This window comes from Mytilus galloprovincialis, chromosome 13 (assembly GCF_965363235.1).
Source record: "Mytilus galloprovincialis chromosome 13, xbMytGall1.hap1.1, whole genome shotgun sequence".
Classification (NCBI taxonomy): Eukaryota; Metazoa; Mollusca; class Bivalvia; order Mytilida; family Mytilidae; genus Mytilus; species Mytilus galloprovincialis.
Genome location: NC_134850.1, coordinates 11,428,162 through 11,445,674, shown reverse-complemented (window position 1 = coordinate 11,445,674; position 17,513 = coordinate 11,428,162). Strand labels below are relative to the sequence as shown.

The following is a 17,513-nucleotide window of genomic DNA, read 5'->3' as shown; positions in this document are numbered from 1 at the left end:
GCTTAATTAAACAAAAGTACTAGTTATATTTGGCAAATGATTATTTACCGATTCCATGAAAAACTTATTATTATATGTCCTATTGTTATGTTTAAAGTTTTTAAATGTTTTGATCATAGTTGTTTTATGTAATGAAGATCAGACAGGTTGTGGTTTTTTACCATACCTAATGTACATTGCTATTTTACACAGATTTATCATTTCATTACAGTATTAATTTTCAGTAGTATATGTATTCTGCTCAAGTTTTACAAGTGTTTTATACATTTTGTACATACATTTAAATACTTAGTCCTTATGATACAGTGTATATTGTTTATTCATGCACACGAGATCCAAATTGAGTATTTAACTATTCCGTGTTTGCATCTTGTCATCTGTCATAAGTAAAATGCCAATCGTAAACGTCCATAAATTTGCCTTTGTAGGGACAGCTCTATCATGTATATGTTTTTGATAAATTCTATCAACCTATTAAGCAAATCTGCTTTTGATTCAAAGCACACAAAAACTTGATGCACCTAATTTGTTTGTATCATAGTATTCTGTCTCGTTTGATCAAATTCTCCTTGTAGGAGGCCGTACTTTCTATACTTCCAATGGACGCGACCGATTTCATTGAGCCCCAAAATCCTCTGAAACCATACAAAGTCAGAAATGTGTCTGATATGACGTATAAATATGTGGTGTGCACTTCCTAAATTTTTCTTTGAAAATGATTTTTACACAGAAAACACATCTTTTTGAGAACAAAATCTAAACTTTGAGACTGTTATCGATCCGTGTCATATACGCTTTCATGCATGCTCAGTTAATTTACTGCTCGCGATTATCAAGTGAAAGTAATCAGAAGGATAACTATTAGAACAGTCAGGCCAAGAAGGATCCCGGTTTGTATTGTAAAGGCATGTTTTCCTTAATCAAACGTCATCAACCCTTTTTACTCAGGTGCAAATCTGTCTAAAAACAAAATTTGCGTCGAACGTGTTAAAGTGATTTGAGCTACCCCTTTTTATGTGTAAAGACGGGCACCAGACGTCCGGAACCCTTCCCCTTTTTATGTGTAAACACAGACACCCGACGTGGGAATCCCTATATCTTTTTATGTATACCACGTTTTCGCGGGCATCTTTTAGTTACCTATAATGGTTTGTTTTTACAAATTTTGACTTGTAAGGAGAATTGTCTCATTGACACTCATACCACATCTTCTTAAATATCTCTTTTGTGTTATCTGTATCTTATTTTTATTTGTTTTATTTGAATAATATAGAGGATAGCTACACCAAATTGAAAGTAATGGTGCATGAAGATGACAAAAGTGAAGAACATAAAGAAGTAGGCAAACTTATACGTTCGCTAACAGAAGACATCAACAGTGAGAACATCAAAGGAACCGAAAAAGGCAGTACCATATTTTATCTATATTCTACGATATGTCATTTTTATAAATTTCCGGTTACAAAACTTTGAATTTTTCGAAAAACTGAGGATTTTCTTACCCCAGTAAAAGATAACATTAGCCGTATTTGGCACAACTTTTTGGAGTTTTGGTCCTCAATTCTCTTCAACTTTGTACTTGTTTGGCTTTATAACTCTTTTGATCTGAGCGTTACTGATGAGTCTTATGTAGACGAAACGCGCGTCTGGCGTATTAAATCATAATCCTGGTACCTTTGATAACTATTTATACCACAGGGTCGATGCCACTGCTGGTGGAAGTTTTGTCCAAGAGGGTATCACCAGCACAGTAGTCCGCTTTTCGGTGTTGACAAGAATATCAATGATATGTCATTTTTATAAATCAAATACAAGTGGGAGCAACAGCTAGCCAATAACAAGCTTTAAACAAACCAATTTCGCCGGAAAATATCTTTATCAAGTCAATAAAACGGCAGTGTATTTTGCACTTGTTATGTTGATTGATAGCGTTTGTTTTAGGCAGTTTTTATGTACTCATACTCTTGTATTTGCCTTGAAGTTCGGTATTTGAGTTACACTATTTTAGATAAGATACCCAAAGCATGATTGTGGTTAATTTTGCCTTAACTTGACACGTACGTTCTTGTGTAGAAAATGTTCATAAAAATAAACGTACAATTATAGACGACGAGCGCCTAGTGGATCAGTCGATTTTTTAGATAAAATTACGAAAGAGAAATAAATGGAGATTTTATCTTAAACAGATCTATAGAGTTATTGCTATTGGTGTTCCATTTTATTTTACAATTAGAATTTACCAGCAAAATGACACCAATGGACTATAATAGATTTGCAAAGTGCAACATGGTTGTGTTGGAAGTATTTCCAAGGATACTGCAAGATTTAATTGCACATACCGGAACAACAGCGAAATACCTCTACAAAGCTATAAAAATCCGTTAGTCATGTACTCCTAGAATAATTTTTTTGAGGCCCATGGGTCTTTTCTTAGAAATTGAGGTCAACATCAAAGGTCAAGTTAATGTTAGAAATTTTGACTGTTCCTTGTTTTTGCATGTTCTCTGACACTTTTAAAGATATACATATAAAAGAACTGGTGCAAAGTGATTGATTGATTGTGATGAAGATATGACACAATTGATCTGAAATAATCAAATGATATCGTAAAGGAGTTATTGCCCCTAAAATGTCACAATAATTTTATCGTGGTGTTGATTTCGTTCTATGTCTGTGCTGTATGTTTTGATTACAACTATGATGTATGTTTGTGTTTCTTGCCCAAGTTTAACATTATAAAGGAACTATAAACATTTGTCATGCAGGAGGTTCAGCAAGCAATAATAAGAGGTTTAATCCACCATAGTTTCAGGGAAAAGGCATTAAGAAGTAAGAAATATGGCAGGGTTTTTGCACTTGTAACTGTGATTTAAAACGTTTGATTTTGTGATTAATTATTTGACTTGTAGGACGGTATTTTTACTACACTTTTCAGTAATGTCGTTTGTTATTTGTTGCACTTGCTTCGTTGTTTTCCTCTTAAAATTGATGTGTTCTTCCGGTTTAGTTTATGACCAAGATTTTTTTTCTCTCAATCGATTATGATTTTTGAACAGTGGTTTAGTACTGTTGCCTTAATTATTCAACAAATTAACCACAAAATGATGTGGTAAATTTTGGTTAAGTAGGCCAGTCGATCTCAAATACATTTATGAAAGAGATATATATGCATGATATGATTATTTTAGAAAATCCTACTTTTTATAATTCAACAGATCTCTAAAGTTATTATTATCGATGTTTTCATTTTATTCAAATTAGATGAAACCGTCAAAATGACATCACTAGATAATGAAAGGTGTTCAAAGTGCTGCATGGTGGTGTCGGAAGTATTTCCAAGGATAATGCAAGATTTAATGGCACATACCGGAACAACAGCGAAAACCCTCTACAAAGCTATTATGAGGAATGTTTCTTTCAGAAGAAAGCTACATATATCTGAGCAAGAAATGATAGAAACATTACAGACCGACGAATATACCAAGATTGATGTGAGGCTATCTTACAAACTCTTAATCAATTTTCCCCAATTTTCTATACCGGCACCATCTAGAAAATGGGGGGTGAATCCGATTGCCACAGAGATAGGAATAGGTGACGACATTGAACGAATAAGGCGGGAACATGATAGCTTTGTTCATAGAGTGACTGCTAACATATCGGAAACTATGTTTGACAATTTTTTCGTTACGTTCATCAATGTCGGAAAAAGAATAGATGCTTTCTTGAATAACCCCCCACAAAATGGATATGCCGACACTGTTAGACAATACAAGACATGTAAACTTGATCATGAAACTGCGAAGAAACTACTGGATACTCGAGCAGATATTGAACAATTGAAAGGTAGGTTTGTTTTTGTTTATTTAGCTTTTAGAACAAGCGACTAAATTTGTGCGCTCAATTAAGGGTGATGACCTAATCAACATATTTGTTTCAGAGCATGACAACCAATGTAAACCAAAAGCACTTAAATGGTGTGTTCATATAAAAATTGCCAAACTTCAAATATTCGTAACTTTTATGATACCCAAAATGGAAAAAAAATCCAAATGTTAAAAGATAGTAACTTAAATTTTTACAAAAATAATAATCGAACTTATGTTGCTAGATTTTGGTTTCGGAACTTGATGTGAATAAATGATAAATAATGGTTAATGTGAATAAAAGATGTGTAGCACAAACAGTCAGAATAATATCGATCAAAATAGATGGCGATACTATAACGGTTGTATTGATTTAATGAACTGTGAAATTCTTCCTCGCCCTGCTCGTCCGAATTTAAAGTATCGGATCTCTAAATTCAATAAGCTATGATTAATCTTATGTAGACGAAACGCGCTTCTGGCGTGCTAAATTATAATCCTGGTTACTTTGATAAATACTATAAACAAGACAAACACAGATATATGCTCGCAGTAACATATTATATTCTCTTGCAATTCAATATTTTATTTTACTTTATTGTACATATTTCTTCGAATCAAACAACATATAAATACATGACATATAACATTGTTCTTCTTTCGCATCGTTCTTTTCCTCGGCTAATACCTCCAACGCCTGTACGTACAATAAACATAGCAGCAACTATAAATATGCCAATGTGGCCAACTTCAGTTTGATGCAACTGCGAGCACCTTCGATACTAACACATTTAAATGCCAAACATTATATAGTACCATTAAACCCCACCCGTAGAAACCGCGAAAACTTTCCTTGTGCCTTATGCACCTAACATCCAACTTCATAAATAGTCTATACTGTTGCAGAACAAGTATCAGAACTAGTTATACTAGTTCCCGTAATTACTACAAATAGCAAACGGGAAAACCCCAATTTCAAACAAAATAAAATATATTAATGATAATTGTATTTTGTAGAAACGTTAATGTTAGATATTGGAAATGCAGAAAAAGAAATTCACATTTTTGCAGGAAAGTCGGTAAAAGAAGCAATTCAAAGAATTGAAGCAAAAGAAGGTGAAATTAGACATGATGTTTTATGAGTCTCAATCTAAAAAATATTTAATATATCTCATTCTTTATACACAGCAAAAACAGCCAAAACATTTGAGTAATCATTCAATTGAAATATATTAAGTACGAAAAAATTTATATTGATCGACAAACCAAAAATCACAAATTATTTATACTCATTTTTTTTTATAAATGTTTTGCAGTGTCATTTGAATTTGCTACTTGCTTCAGGTATGCTGGTAAATTGCTGTATTTACTTAAACATACCTTAGGGTTAATTTTAATAGAATGATGCTGGATTAGCTGACAAATACTAGTTCCTTTTACATAACAATATTTCTTTTCAAATCCATTAACTTTAGTACGTGGTGCTGCTATAGGAAACTGTGCCCTGTTTATTAATATCAAACCAAATAAAAAAGAAAAAAAGATAAGATAAGTGGTCAAAATTAAAATCGATAGGATAAGATAATTTGACAAAATGTAATGTATATCGTGTTTTTTTGTTGTTGCAAAAATAGAGTAAACACTATTGACCTCGAGATTTTTGTCCAGCTATGAATTGTGCAAAAAGGCCAACTTTGAGTCATAAAACAAAACCTATGTGATATAATTAAAAGATAAAAATGAGAAGATGTTTCTCATTACTTCTGAAAATATATATAATTTCGAACAAATTTCTTAATAAATTTTACTTCATGAGTTATTTCCCCTTATTTGACAATGTTAGAAAAACAATATTGACAAAGCAAATTTTGTGTTTGTAAAATCACTAGTAAGAAAAACTGTAAACACATTGTTTTCTTCAATAAGTTGGAAAGTCTTGCAAATGAATTACATTCATCTCTCAAAATTTGCACATTTTATTTAAAATATAGAGGAGAGCTACTCACCATTTACAATAATTATTCATGAAGAAGACGACAGTGAAGAATTAGTCAAGCGTATAAATTCGCTAAAAGAAGACATCAACAGAATGAACAGTGAGAATATCAATTTCAAAGGAGCCGAGAAAGGCAGTATCATTCTTTTGATTGATGTTAAAAACAGAGTAGTTTTAGATGACGGCATGTTCCAGAGTGAAGTCAGCACCTTCATCCGAAAGCTTTTCAAATTGTGTGATTTGACATGCTATTACCGTACTCTAATATTTGCAGTTATTTCAAGTGCCAAAGGTAAATACGCGTAATGTAAGTGTGCTGTTATTTAGGGACAGTTAACTTATTTACAATAGACAAATCAGTTTGCGAATAAATTCTACTGAAGTCATGTAGATTTGCAACAACACGATAGAAAGTCCTTTGAACCATTGTAACAGTATTTTGAGGGGTTCGTATATGGCCTGTTGCATGACAAAATTTGTGTCCCTATACCCTCATGTACGAATGGCAGTCCAAATTTCCCCGACCATCATCCCGAATGTTCTCTATTACAACACCTACATATTGTATTCAGTGTTCATTTGTTCTCGTCCTCAACTTACATGAAATATGTGCCACTGAATGTTAAGCAACCTACAATCAATCAAATCAATTCGACCACCCCTTTTTCTTTATAACTTTTCAATTTAGAATGTTGTCCAAAGACCACTATTTTTTTTATATCTTTGTGATTTATATCTTAGCTTTATAGGAATATCATTTTGAAAGATAGACTCACGGGTTTTAACATGTTTAAATTGATTTCAATATATTGTGGTTTCTGTCCTCTCGAACTGTATTGAACTAATATTTCTACAAATATCTATAAAGTTTATGGTGTATTGAATAATGTTCTTTCAATGATACAGAAGAGTTTGAAGAGCAAACACATAACCTGCAGGAAAAAGCCACAGGAACATGCTTGATGGGTGACAAAGGAAATGTGGTTTTTAATTTTGAAGTGAACAATAAGATCTTCCAATCTCCTGACAGCTTAAATAGAACCTCAAACGGTTTTTTTTAAACCCTCGTGATGAAAGGGAATGGACAGAACTTACTTGAAAAAACAGATGTATATGCAGAACTCGTTAAATCTGGTAAGTGAAATGTTAATGAATGTTTAAGTTGTACTCTTTGGTGAATATAAAAAAGAAGATGTGATAGCCAATGAGACAACTGTCCACAAGAGACCAAAATGACACAGACATTAACAACTATATGGTGATCAATAGTTGCTCACATCCTTTTGCTGATACATTGTTTGTAGTTATTTCCTTGACTTTCATACCACGTCTACATATTGTTGACTTAAAACAATGGGCAAACCAGGGGTTCGCATCCTGATTAATCTAAGGTAGCGAAAACACTTTCTGTGTCCCTATTGCCATTTGACGAAGTCAAACACGAACGACAATTATACGAGTCTAACATTAATTCGTCATATGTTTTATTGCAGTCAGACTTTACAGATTGGTAGTGTACCAAATATCGATTCCTGAGCATAATGCATTAATTTCTTTCTGAGTGACCCTAGAATACATATGTGTGACACGTCAGTTCATTAGAACTTTAAAATAATAAAACAAGCATACACGGATTTACAAATAGATACGTTTAAAACATACAGAGCAGTTTACAGAATCAAACCTTTTGCCTGAATTAATGACTGTCCAATCAGTTGACATTTAAAATTGTAATATGGGTCAAAAGATTTAAGCACAACTGTGTGACAAAATGCAATGCCTATGCATTATCAAAACGAAATGCATATGGATATTCTCCAGTATTTTCATGAAATGCAACAAAATGGCAATCCTTCTTAACATTATCTTCCAATTATACTGTTCTGTATTATTTGACTAATAATAATAATAATAATAATAACATCTTTATTTAAAGAGAGTAGCTCATTTGAATTAAACCAATTTTCAATAAGGCTCTCTACATACAATGTTAACAATATGGATAAAAAATAATTAATCTACTATTACACACATGTAAACAATAGAAATATATAAAGTAATATAACAACAAAAACAACTATGGTATACATTGTGGCTTATCTTATAAATTCAACACTTTTTAAAATAAAATGACTTGTAAGAGTTTTTGAATGCAGATATACTTTTTGATTTTTTAATTTCACTGGACAGTGAATTCCACACTTTTGGACCACTAAAAGAAAAACTTGATTTGTATAATTCTGTATTAGATTTAGGGACAATAAAATTATCCGATGATGAAAGCCGAGTATTGTACGATTGTTTACTACTTGTAGGCACAATAAGATTGGATAAATATTTTGGTGCCAGTTGGTGTTTTGATTTAAACATTAATAATGATTTGTGGTAAAATATTCTCTTAGTAACAGGAATAATTCCAGATTCCTTAAATAGTTCAATAGATGGTTTACGAATATCGTGTTCGTTTAAAATAATTCTAGCTGCCTTATTTTTGCAATTTTAGTAAACTGTCAACTAAAAACTTGTTACAGTTTCCCCATACTGAACAACAGTAATCCAAATGTGGAAGAATATACGCATTGTAAAATATAATTCGTGCATTGTGATTCAAGTATTTCTTGATTCTTTTTAATAGAGCTAATGAAGAATTAACTTTTTTGATTATATGATTAATTTGATCATACCAAGAAAGAGTTTTGTCAACAATAATACCCAGGACTTTTTCACAGTGACTTTCATTAATCTTTTGGCCATTAATGGATACATTTAATGTGTCATTACACATCACAGACAGTTTTTGTTTTGAACCTATACACATTGTCTTAGTTTTTGACACATTAACTAACATTTTGTTTTCATCAACCCATTGACAAATATTTTCTAATACAACATTGAGTGTCTGACTTATATACCTTTTGTCTTTTCCAATTACAGAAATAGTGCTATCATCAGCAAAAAGATCAAGATTATGATTACACAAAGGCAAATCATTAATAAATATTAAGAATAATATAGGACCTAAAACGGACCCTTGAGGTACACCTGCTTTTAATGTAGATACATCTGAAAAAGTATTTGAAATTGATACTACTTGATGTCTATCAGCTAAACCAATGAATTGAATTATAAGAACATTTATATTTTTGTAATTTTTGAAGAAGCAGTTTGTGATTTAGAAGATCAAAAGCTTTACACAGATCTAAAAATACTGCCCCTACTAAATTTCCTTCATCAACGGCTTTTAACCATTTATCTAACTAAAAGAAGTCATAGCAGTTTGACAGGAATGGTTTGCACGAAAGCCTGATTGCATGATATACAATAGATTATATTTGTTTAGAAAATTCATCAAATGAGTTTTTACGTGTCGCTCAAGGATCTTAGATAGTAATGGTAAAATTGCAATAGGTCTGTAGTTAAAAACATCATTTTTTAAACCTTTATTTTTAAAAACTGGTAGAACTTTAGCCAGTTTGAATAACGATGGGTATACTGATTTTCTTATGCTGAGTTTTTGCTTTCCCTTTCTAATGACATTTCTTGAAAAACTTAAAACATCTTACATATTTTTAAATGAACTTTAATTAAGTGTGCGTTAAAATATAAGAAAAAAAACAAAACTTTACTTTTTGGCAACGTAATAATTTTCGACTAATGAATCTATATTTAAAAATAACAAAAGACAGTAATGCATTATGTAAACATGGTTACGCAAAGGCCACTTATCGTTCAATGCTTGTCAATATTTTAGGTTTAAACATTTCATAAATCGAAATATCAGAGACAATATGTTCTTATGGTGGCCGGTTAAGGCCATTTCGCGTTTTCGCCTTTCATATTCTACAGGACGAAAACGCGAAAACGCGATATCGCGAGGTCGAAAACGAGTATTCAATGTGACTTCAATGTTGTTTTGTGCTAAAACGGTATAGACGAGATGATATGAATGATTTTTTAAGAAGATCAGGGATTTTATTCTTAAAACGAAAATTGATTGTAGATTGTCGAAAAGGCGAAGTCGGACACGCAATTTTTAAACACGATGTCGAAAACGCGAAATGGCCTTAACCGGCCACCATATGTTCTAGTTCATTAGAACTTTAAAATAATAAAACAAGCATACACGGATTTACAAATAGATACGTTTAAAACATACAGAGCAGTTTACAGAATCAAACCTTTTGCCTGAATTAATGACTGTCCAATCAGTTGACATTTAAAATTGTAATATGGGTCAAAAGATTTAAGCACAACTGTGTGACAAAATGCAATGCCTATGCATTATCAAAACGAAATGCATATGGATATTCTCCAGTATTTTCATGAAATGCAACAAAATGGCAATCCTTCTTAACATTATCTTCCAATTATACTGTTCTGTATTATTTGACTAATAATAATAATAATAATAATAACATCTTTATTTAAAGAGAGTAGCTCATTTGAATTAAACCAATTTTCAATAAGGCTCTCTACATACAATGTTAACAATATGGATAAAAAATAATTAATCTACTATTACACACATGTAAACAATAGAAATATATAAAGTAATATAACAACAAAAACAACTATGGTATACATTGTGGCTTATCTTATAAATTCAACACTTTTTAAAATAAAATGACTTGTAAGAGTTTTTGAATGCAGATATACTTTTTGATTTTTTAATTTCACTGGACAGTGAATTCCACACTTTTGGACCACTAAAAGAAAAACTTGATTTGTATAATTCTGTATTAGATTTAGGGACAATAAAATTATCCGATGATGAAAGCCGAGTATTGTACGATTGTTTACTACTTGTAGGCACAATAAGATTGGATAAATATTTTGGTGCCAGTTGGTGTTTTGATTTAAACATTAATAATGATTTGTGGTAAAATATTCTCTTAGTAACAGGAATAATTCCAGATTCCTTAAATAGTTCAATAGATGGTTTACGAATATCGTGTTCGTTTAAAATAATTCTAGCTGCCTTATTTTTGCAATTTTAGTAAACTGTCAACTAAAAACTTGTTACAGTTTCCCCATACTGAACAACAGTAATCCAAATGTGGAAGAATATACGCATTGTAAAATATAATTCGTGCATTGTGATTCAAGTATTTCTTGATTCTTTTTAATAGAGCTAATGAAGAATTAACTTTTTTGATTATATGATTAATTTGATCATACCAAGAAAGAGTTTTGTCAACAATAATACCCAGGACTTTTTCACAGTGACTTTCATTAATCTTTTGGCCATTAATGGATACATTTAATGTGTCATTACACATCACAGACAGTTTTTGTTTTGAACCTATACACATTGTCTTAGTTTTTGACACATTAACTAACATTTTGTTTTCATCAACCCATTGACAAATATTTTCTAATACAACATTGAGTGTCTGACTTATATACCTTTTGTCTTTTCCAATTACAGAAATAGTGCTATCATCAGCAAAAAGATCAAGATTATGATTACACAAAGGCAAATCATTAATAAATATTAAGAATAATATAGGACCTAAAACGGACCCTTGAGGTACACCTGCTTTTAATGTAGATACATCTGAAAAAGTATTTGAAATTGATACTACTTGATGTCTATCAGCTAAACCAATGAATTGAATTATAAGAACATTTATATTTTTGTAATTTTTGAAGAAGCAGTTTGTGATTTAGAAGATCAAAAGCTTTACACAGATCTAAAAATACTGCCCCTACTAAATTTCCTTCATCAACGGCTTTTAACCATTTATCTAACTAAAAGAAGTCATAGCAGTTTGACAGGAATGGTTTGCACGAAAGCCTGATTGCATGATATACAATAGATTATATTTGTTTAGAAAATTCATCAAATGAGTTTTTACGTGTCGCTCAAGGATCTTAGATAGTAATGGTAAAATTGCAATAGGTCTGTAGTTAAAAACATCATTTTTTAAACCTTTATTTTTAAAAACTGGTAGAACTTTAGCCAGTTTGAATAACGATGGGTATACTGATTTTCTTATGCTGAGTTTTTGCTTTCCCTTTCTAATGACATTTCTTGAAAAACTTAAAACATCTTACATATTTTTAAATGAACTTTAATTAAGTGTGCGTTAAAATATAAGAAAAAAAACAAAACTTTACTTTTTGGCAACGTAATAATTTTCGACTAATGAATCTATATTTAAAAATAACAAAAGACAGTAATGCATTATGTAAACATGGTTACGCAAAGGCCACTTATCGTTCAATGCTTGTCAATATTTTAGGTTTAAACATTTCATAAATCGAAATATCAGAGACAATATGTTCTTATGGTGGCCGGTTAAGGCCATTTCGCGTTTTCGCCTTTCATATTCTACAGGACGAAAACGCGAAAACGCGATATCGCGAGGTCGAAAACGAGTATTCAATGTGACTTCAATGTTGTTTTGTGCTAAAACGGTATAGACGAGATGATATGAATGATTTTTTAAGAAGATCAGGGATTTTATTCTTAAAACGAAAATTGATTGTAGATTGTCGAAAAGGCGAAGTCGGACACGCAATTTTTAAACACGATGTCGAAAACGCGAAATGGCCTTAACCGGCCACCATATGTTCTAGTGTTTGCCTAATGGACATTATGTCTAATGTATACTTCTAGTTTATCCATAACAACAAAACACTTCAATTTTATCGACTGGTAAATTGACTAATCGACAATCTACAATATCAATTTTCGTTTTAAGAATAAAATCCCTGATCTTCATTAAACATCATTTATATCATCTCGTCTATAACGTTTTAGCACAAAAAAATATTGAAGTCACATTGAATACTCCACTAATCAAATTTTCTTGAATATTCAAATATCGTTCTCACTAAATTTATTTATTGTCCCCATCTGACCGGACGCCCCACTTTGAAAAAGATTTTACTGCCGGTTGGAAGAATACGAACACGCATACGAAAGTTTTTTTGTTGATTCGGTTCAAATAATACAATACAAACATAACTCTTTAGAGCTTTCTACCGAATATAAATAACATATACATAACATTAAAACATAAACATGGAGATAAGAATATGAGCAACAATTATTTCAAATGAATACAAACAACATGAACATATTGAAGTGCATGTAAAGCATTACTAAGCTACACATCAAAACAAGCCAATACTGAAGCATAACTAAATATTGAAGCACAACTAAAATTTAAGCACAACTTTAAATTATGCACTAATAAAAATAAAGCACACATGCAAAATTTTAGGCAACTTCATGCAGAGCAACAGCATTTTAATCCATTTCAAGTTTGTATATGATTCTGAAATTGTTCAGTCTTGAAATGGTCAGGTATGCTGTTCCACAGAGTAAAAGCTGCAAATATAAAACCTTTTTTTTTTAACAAACTGTGTAGTTTATACAAGTTGAAAATACAGTATATTACTTCAATTGAAAAAATATTTACAATCTTTTATAACGTCCTTCAACACGGAGCATTGGCTGAAATGGAACAACAAGCTTTTTACCAACTGTTAAAACCTTAAATTTGTCATGGTTTTCCTCCATTTCATTAATTTTGAACCATTCAATAAGTTTGGGTAATTCAGATTCCAAAGTATAAATTAAAATATCGTAATCAGGATTACAGTACAGGATAAAGTATTGGCATATGCATAATTGTACAGAGTTCCATTTTTTTTTAAATATTAGTTTATCATTAATAAAAAAAAATCAAAAGAAGGGGACCTATGATAGATCCCTTGGGAAACCCCTTATGAATGTCAGCCCAACTGATTAGAGTACTATTTGATTGAAGAAGTGAAATTGAATGAAATAAGACACCATATGCTGATAATTTATCGATCAGCATTTCATGTGGTAGGCAATCAAAATCCTTTGAAAGGTCCATTGGAACAGCAGCTCTATACTGTTAATTATCTAATGATGCATGCAAATCTTCTTTAAGTTTTAATAGTGTGTTCTAACATCCATGGCCACGTCTAAGGATGAAAAATGTTGTTTGTTAGGTCACCAAGATGAATTTCGAAAACAATAAATTAAGGATGTGCAACTCTGAGGATCCAAACATTTCTAGAATTAAACGTTTTTCCTTTGTCTGATTGTTGGGTTTCTATGATTGTAAAAGCAAATTGGTGAATGAAAAATCATATGGTGGTCAGGTGTACTTAATTTTTTATACCCCATTTATGGCCATTATGTTGTCTGGTATGTGCGTCCGTCTGTTCGTTCGTCCGTTGTACCGTCCGTTCGTCCGTCTGTCCCGCTTCAGGTTAAAGTTTTTGGTCGAGGTAGTTTTTAATGAAGTTGAAGTCCAATCAACTTGAAACTTAGTGTGCATGTTCCCTATGATATGATATTTCTAGTTTTAATGCAACATAAGAGATGTTATCCCATTTTCACGGTCCACTGAACATAGAAAATGATAGTGCGGATGGGGCATCCGTGTTATTGGGACACATTCTTTTTGCTACGACTTCCAGAGAGTACCAAATTCTGATGATTTTTACATTTTCATCAATGTTTACCCATTTTTGGAAAAAAATCACAGTTTTATAATTAAACTATTTTTCATACTTTAAATAAAGATGAAGTAGACAAATCTGAATAAATTTAACTAAAAAAACTATAGGTAGGTGCTAATATAAAAATGTTTTATAAAATTGTATTGCTTTTTTGTGTCAAATATACCATGCTGTGAATTTTGTAAATTTGGTATTTTCTCTTCTTTTTTGGGGGAACAAAAAGCATATATCATTTCAACTTCTTTGTTAAAAATGATTGAAAAAATACATATCTAAAAACTTCGAAAAGAACAAAAGCAATTAAATGGGATGTACACGTGTCTGGTAAAATCATTTTTTGTAACCCATACAGTCTCAACATTTTGGCTAACAATCTGAGACTGAATTTATTGGTAATAAAATTTGAAAGTTGTATTACTCAAAAACTACTTATTGTAAATACCCAATTTTTTTCACAGAGTTAAGTTTGATTATATTATTTTTGTATTCATTGATATTTTTCACTTGTATTACAGGTTGTTTTTTTTAATAATTCTAGAACGAGATTGAAACATCAGAAGAATACATCTTTAAAGTGTTCTGAAACATCTTTGGTGTTGTTCATGATTTGTTTGTTTTCACACAAAAATAATTGTGTGTTCCCCAGAGTGACATTGTTTAGAAGTTACTAATTTTGGCCCCAACTGAACGATGTTCAAACAAATATTTTTTCATGGATACTTTTTTAAGTTTTGTGAAGAAAAAAAATTAAATATTTTCCCATGTGTTTGAATGTTTTGAATTTTTATGCTTTGTAAATTGAATGTGCAACATGTGTTTGCGGTATACATGTTATACGGCTCGTCTAGGTTCACTATTTACGCATGATTATGGTTGTTTTATTGATTGTCTTGTTATGAATGTTGCATGTTTGTTCAGAATATTTGTGAACGTATATTTAAATTCACTGCATGCATGGTTTAACTGTTCAGAAGAAATGAAATTTGCTAAGAGTGGCATTTTTATTTGCTTTAGATCTGTTTGCGTTTAACAGCCTGAGCGCAAAAAAAGCTATATCGCAGCGAAAGCGAACTCAAATAGTTTTACCATTTAAAGTTTATTTTAAAAATCAGACAAAAGGTCCTTCAATAAACTTAAAATCAAGTCTAAAGCAAAATTGATTATTAGCAAATAAAATTCAACACTCAAATAACGTGATAAAAATTAATAGCCTTTTTTAAAATTACATCATGTGTATGCCCCCTGCAACTAAAAGTTGGGGCATATAGCTTTACTCTTGTCCGTCCCATAACGGGTATAAAGTTATTCCGAATAACTCCTCCTACAGTTTGAATCCTTCATATGTCTTCGAAAATTGCAGCTGATAACTTGTTGTATTAATAATATTATTCATTCATCATTAAACCAAACACAATTTATTAAGACAGATAACTAATGTGTCTGAATTCCGAAATGGTACCGTTAATCGAAATATCCATACCCTCAGGGATATTCGGTCTACGTTTAAGTTAAATATCTCTATGAATTTTAAAAAACATATTTTTAGACTTTTAAAAGCAATGGAAGGCTAAACATATCTGCAGGGACAATAAATCAAGTATTGGACCCGGTTCCTGAAAATGAGTTGTAACTGCTACGGGATATCATATAATAGTAATAACCTATACATTTTTATTAGTTTCAGCTATTTATATGTGATGGACCTGAATGGTAACGAAATACAAACTACATCTTTACCTTTAAGCTATATCGTCGTTAATACAGTTGACAGAGACAAAGACAGGTTGATATGTAGAGACAGAACATTAATATAATGCTGGTTGTTAGATGGAAGTATTACTTTCAGACTAATAGTTTATTCGGACTAGGATTTGTTTGTGCATTCAAAATAACTTTTTTTTATTTTTGTTTTTCTTTGCTATCAATATAACTTAATTGATTATCATGATCTGTACAATTGAATCCCGTATTCAAACTTAAGACAATATTAACAATTTTGTTATGTACATGTTTTGTGTGATTAAGGCTAACATTTGTGACGTTTTTATCTATTATGTCTAATTGTTTTGCTACCATAGTGTAATAATGGAACTATATGTGCCTGACATACACGTAAGAGGTTTAGATAGCTATAAAACCAGGGTTAATCCACCATTTTCTACATAAGTAAATGCCTGTACAAAGTCTGGAATATACCAGTTGTTTTCTATTCGTTATATGTGTTTGAGCTTTTGATTTTACCATTTTATGAATAACTTTTCTTTTGTTATGTCCCTTAGAGGTTTTTTTTTTTGTTATTTAACTTCTAATTTTGTCATACGAGACAACAAATCAATATCACATGGAAATTTAGAGAAATGTAAAACAGACGTGTTGTTCTTCGATTCGCGTCACTGATTGTGTTATCATGTTGATAGTTGGGAGAAAATGAGGATTCAAGATATATTTTATCGAACTTTTAAAACTACATTAAATTGTTTTAGAGTAAATTTACATTTAAGTCAAATATATTCCTTATAAAGACATATTATGGATGTGTAGATTGTAAATACAATTTCACACTTTTTAAAATTCATTGTATCGTTTGGTTGCTGTCTCGTGACTAATCCTTTTTTTTCCATTTGCCAATTCATATCCGTTTATCATCCCGGAAGACTTACATGTACATTTTATACATAGTATTTATTTGTTCTCATGCAGAATATATTTGCCACTGGACGATAAACAACCATTAGATTAACAAATCAATTCTTCTTTTCATACCAATCCATATGTTTTAAGTTTTTTAATGTGTTGATTTCCTGATTTGATGAAAGTTTTTTTTTAAATTTGATGCCGATCAAGTAGAAATAACACATGGTTTGACACTATAAAGACTGATATATGTTAGTATTCCTATAACTATCTGTTAACCCCAGATAAAATTTCGTTAAAAACAAAACTATGGAAAGATCATTGATTTTGAAAATTTAAGTTGAATCTTCCTCGGCTGATGTATTTGGTTGATGTTGTTCGAATAATAATATTTCGGCGATTTTAAAACATTCGAACATTCATTTGTCCTTTATATTTTGATATGGAATATCTGTAAGTTTTTTTCCGCGGAAGAAAAAATTTACATGCTCCTGTCTATTATTCATAAT

At 31.1% G+C, this 17,513-nt stretch overlaps 1 protein-coding gene across 1 annotated transcript; it reads left to right on the top strand.

The window, feature by feature from the left end:
* Positions 1 to 4,887: 4,887 nt before the first annotated feature.
* On the top strand, positions 4,888 to 16,584 carry LOC143057102 (uncharacterized). The gene is made up of 4 exons (XM_076230338.1): positions 4,888 to 4,982; positions 5,858 to 6,154; positions 6,769 to 6,996; positions 16,049 to 16,584. The coding sequence occupies exons 1-3, from the start codon at positions 4,892 to 4,894 to the stop codon at positions 6,921 to 6,923; spliced, it is 543 nt and encodes a 180-aa protein (XP_076086453.1). The 5' UTR covers positions 4,888 to 4,891; the 3' UTR covers positions 6,924 to 6,996; positions 16,049 to 16,584.
* Positions 16,585 to 17,513: the final 929 nt, after the last annotated feature.

Bases quoted from the DNA above. Each gene is read 5' to 3' on its own strand.
- LOC143057102 (XM_076230338.1), top strand. From the start codon at position 4,892: ATGTTAGATATTGGAAATGCAGAAAAAGAAATTCACATTTTTGCAGGA. The intron at 4,983-5,857 runs GTGAAATTAGAC...TTTAAAATATAG, and splicing joins AAGAATTGAAGCAAAAGAAG to AGGAGAGCTACTCACCATTT. The intron at 6,155-6,768 runs GTAAATACGCGT...TCAATGATACAG, and splicing joins AGTTATTTCAAGTGCCAAAG to AAGAGTTTGAAGAGCAAACA.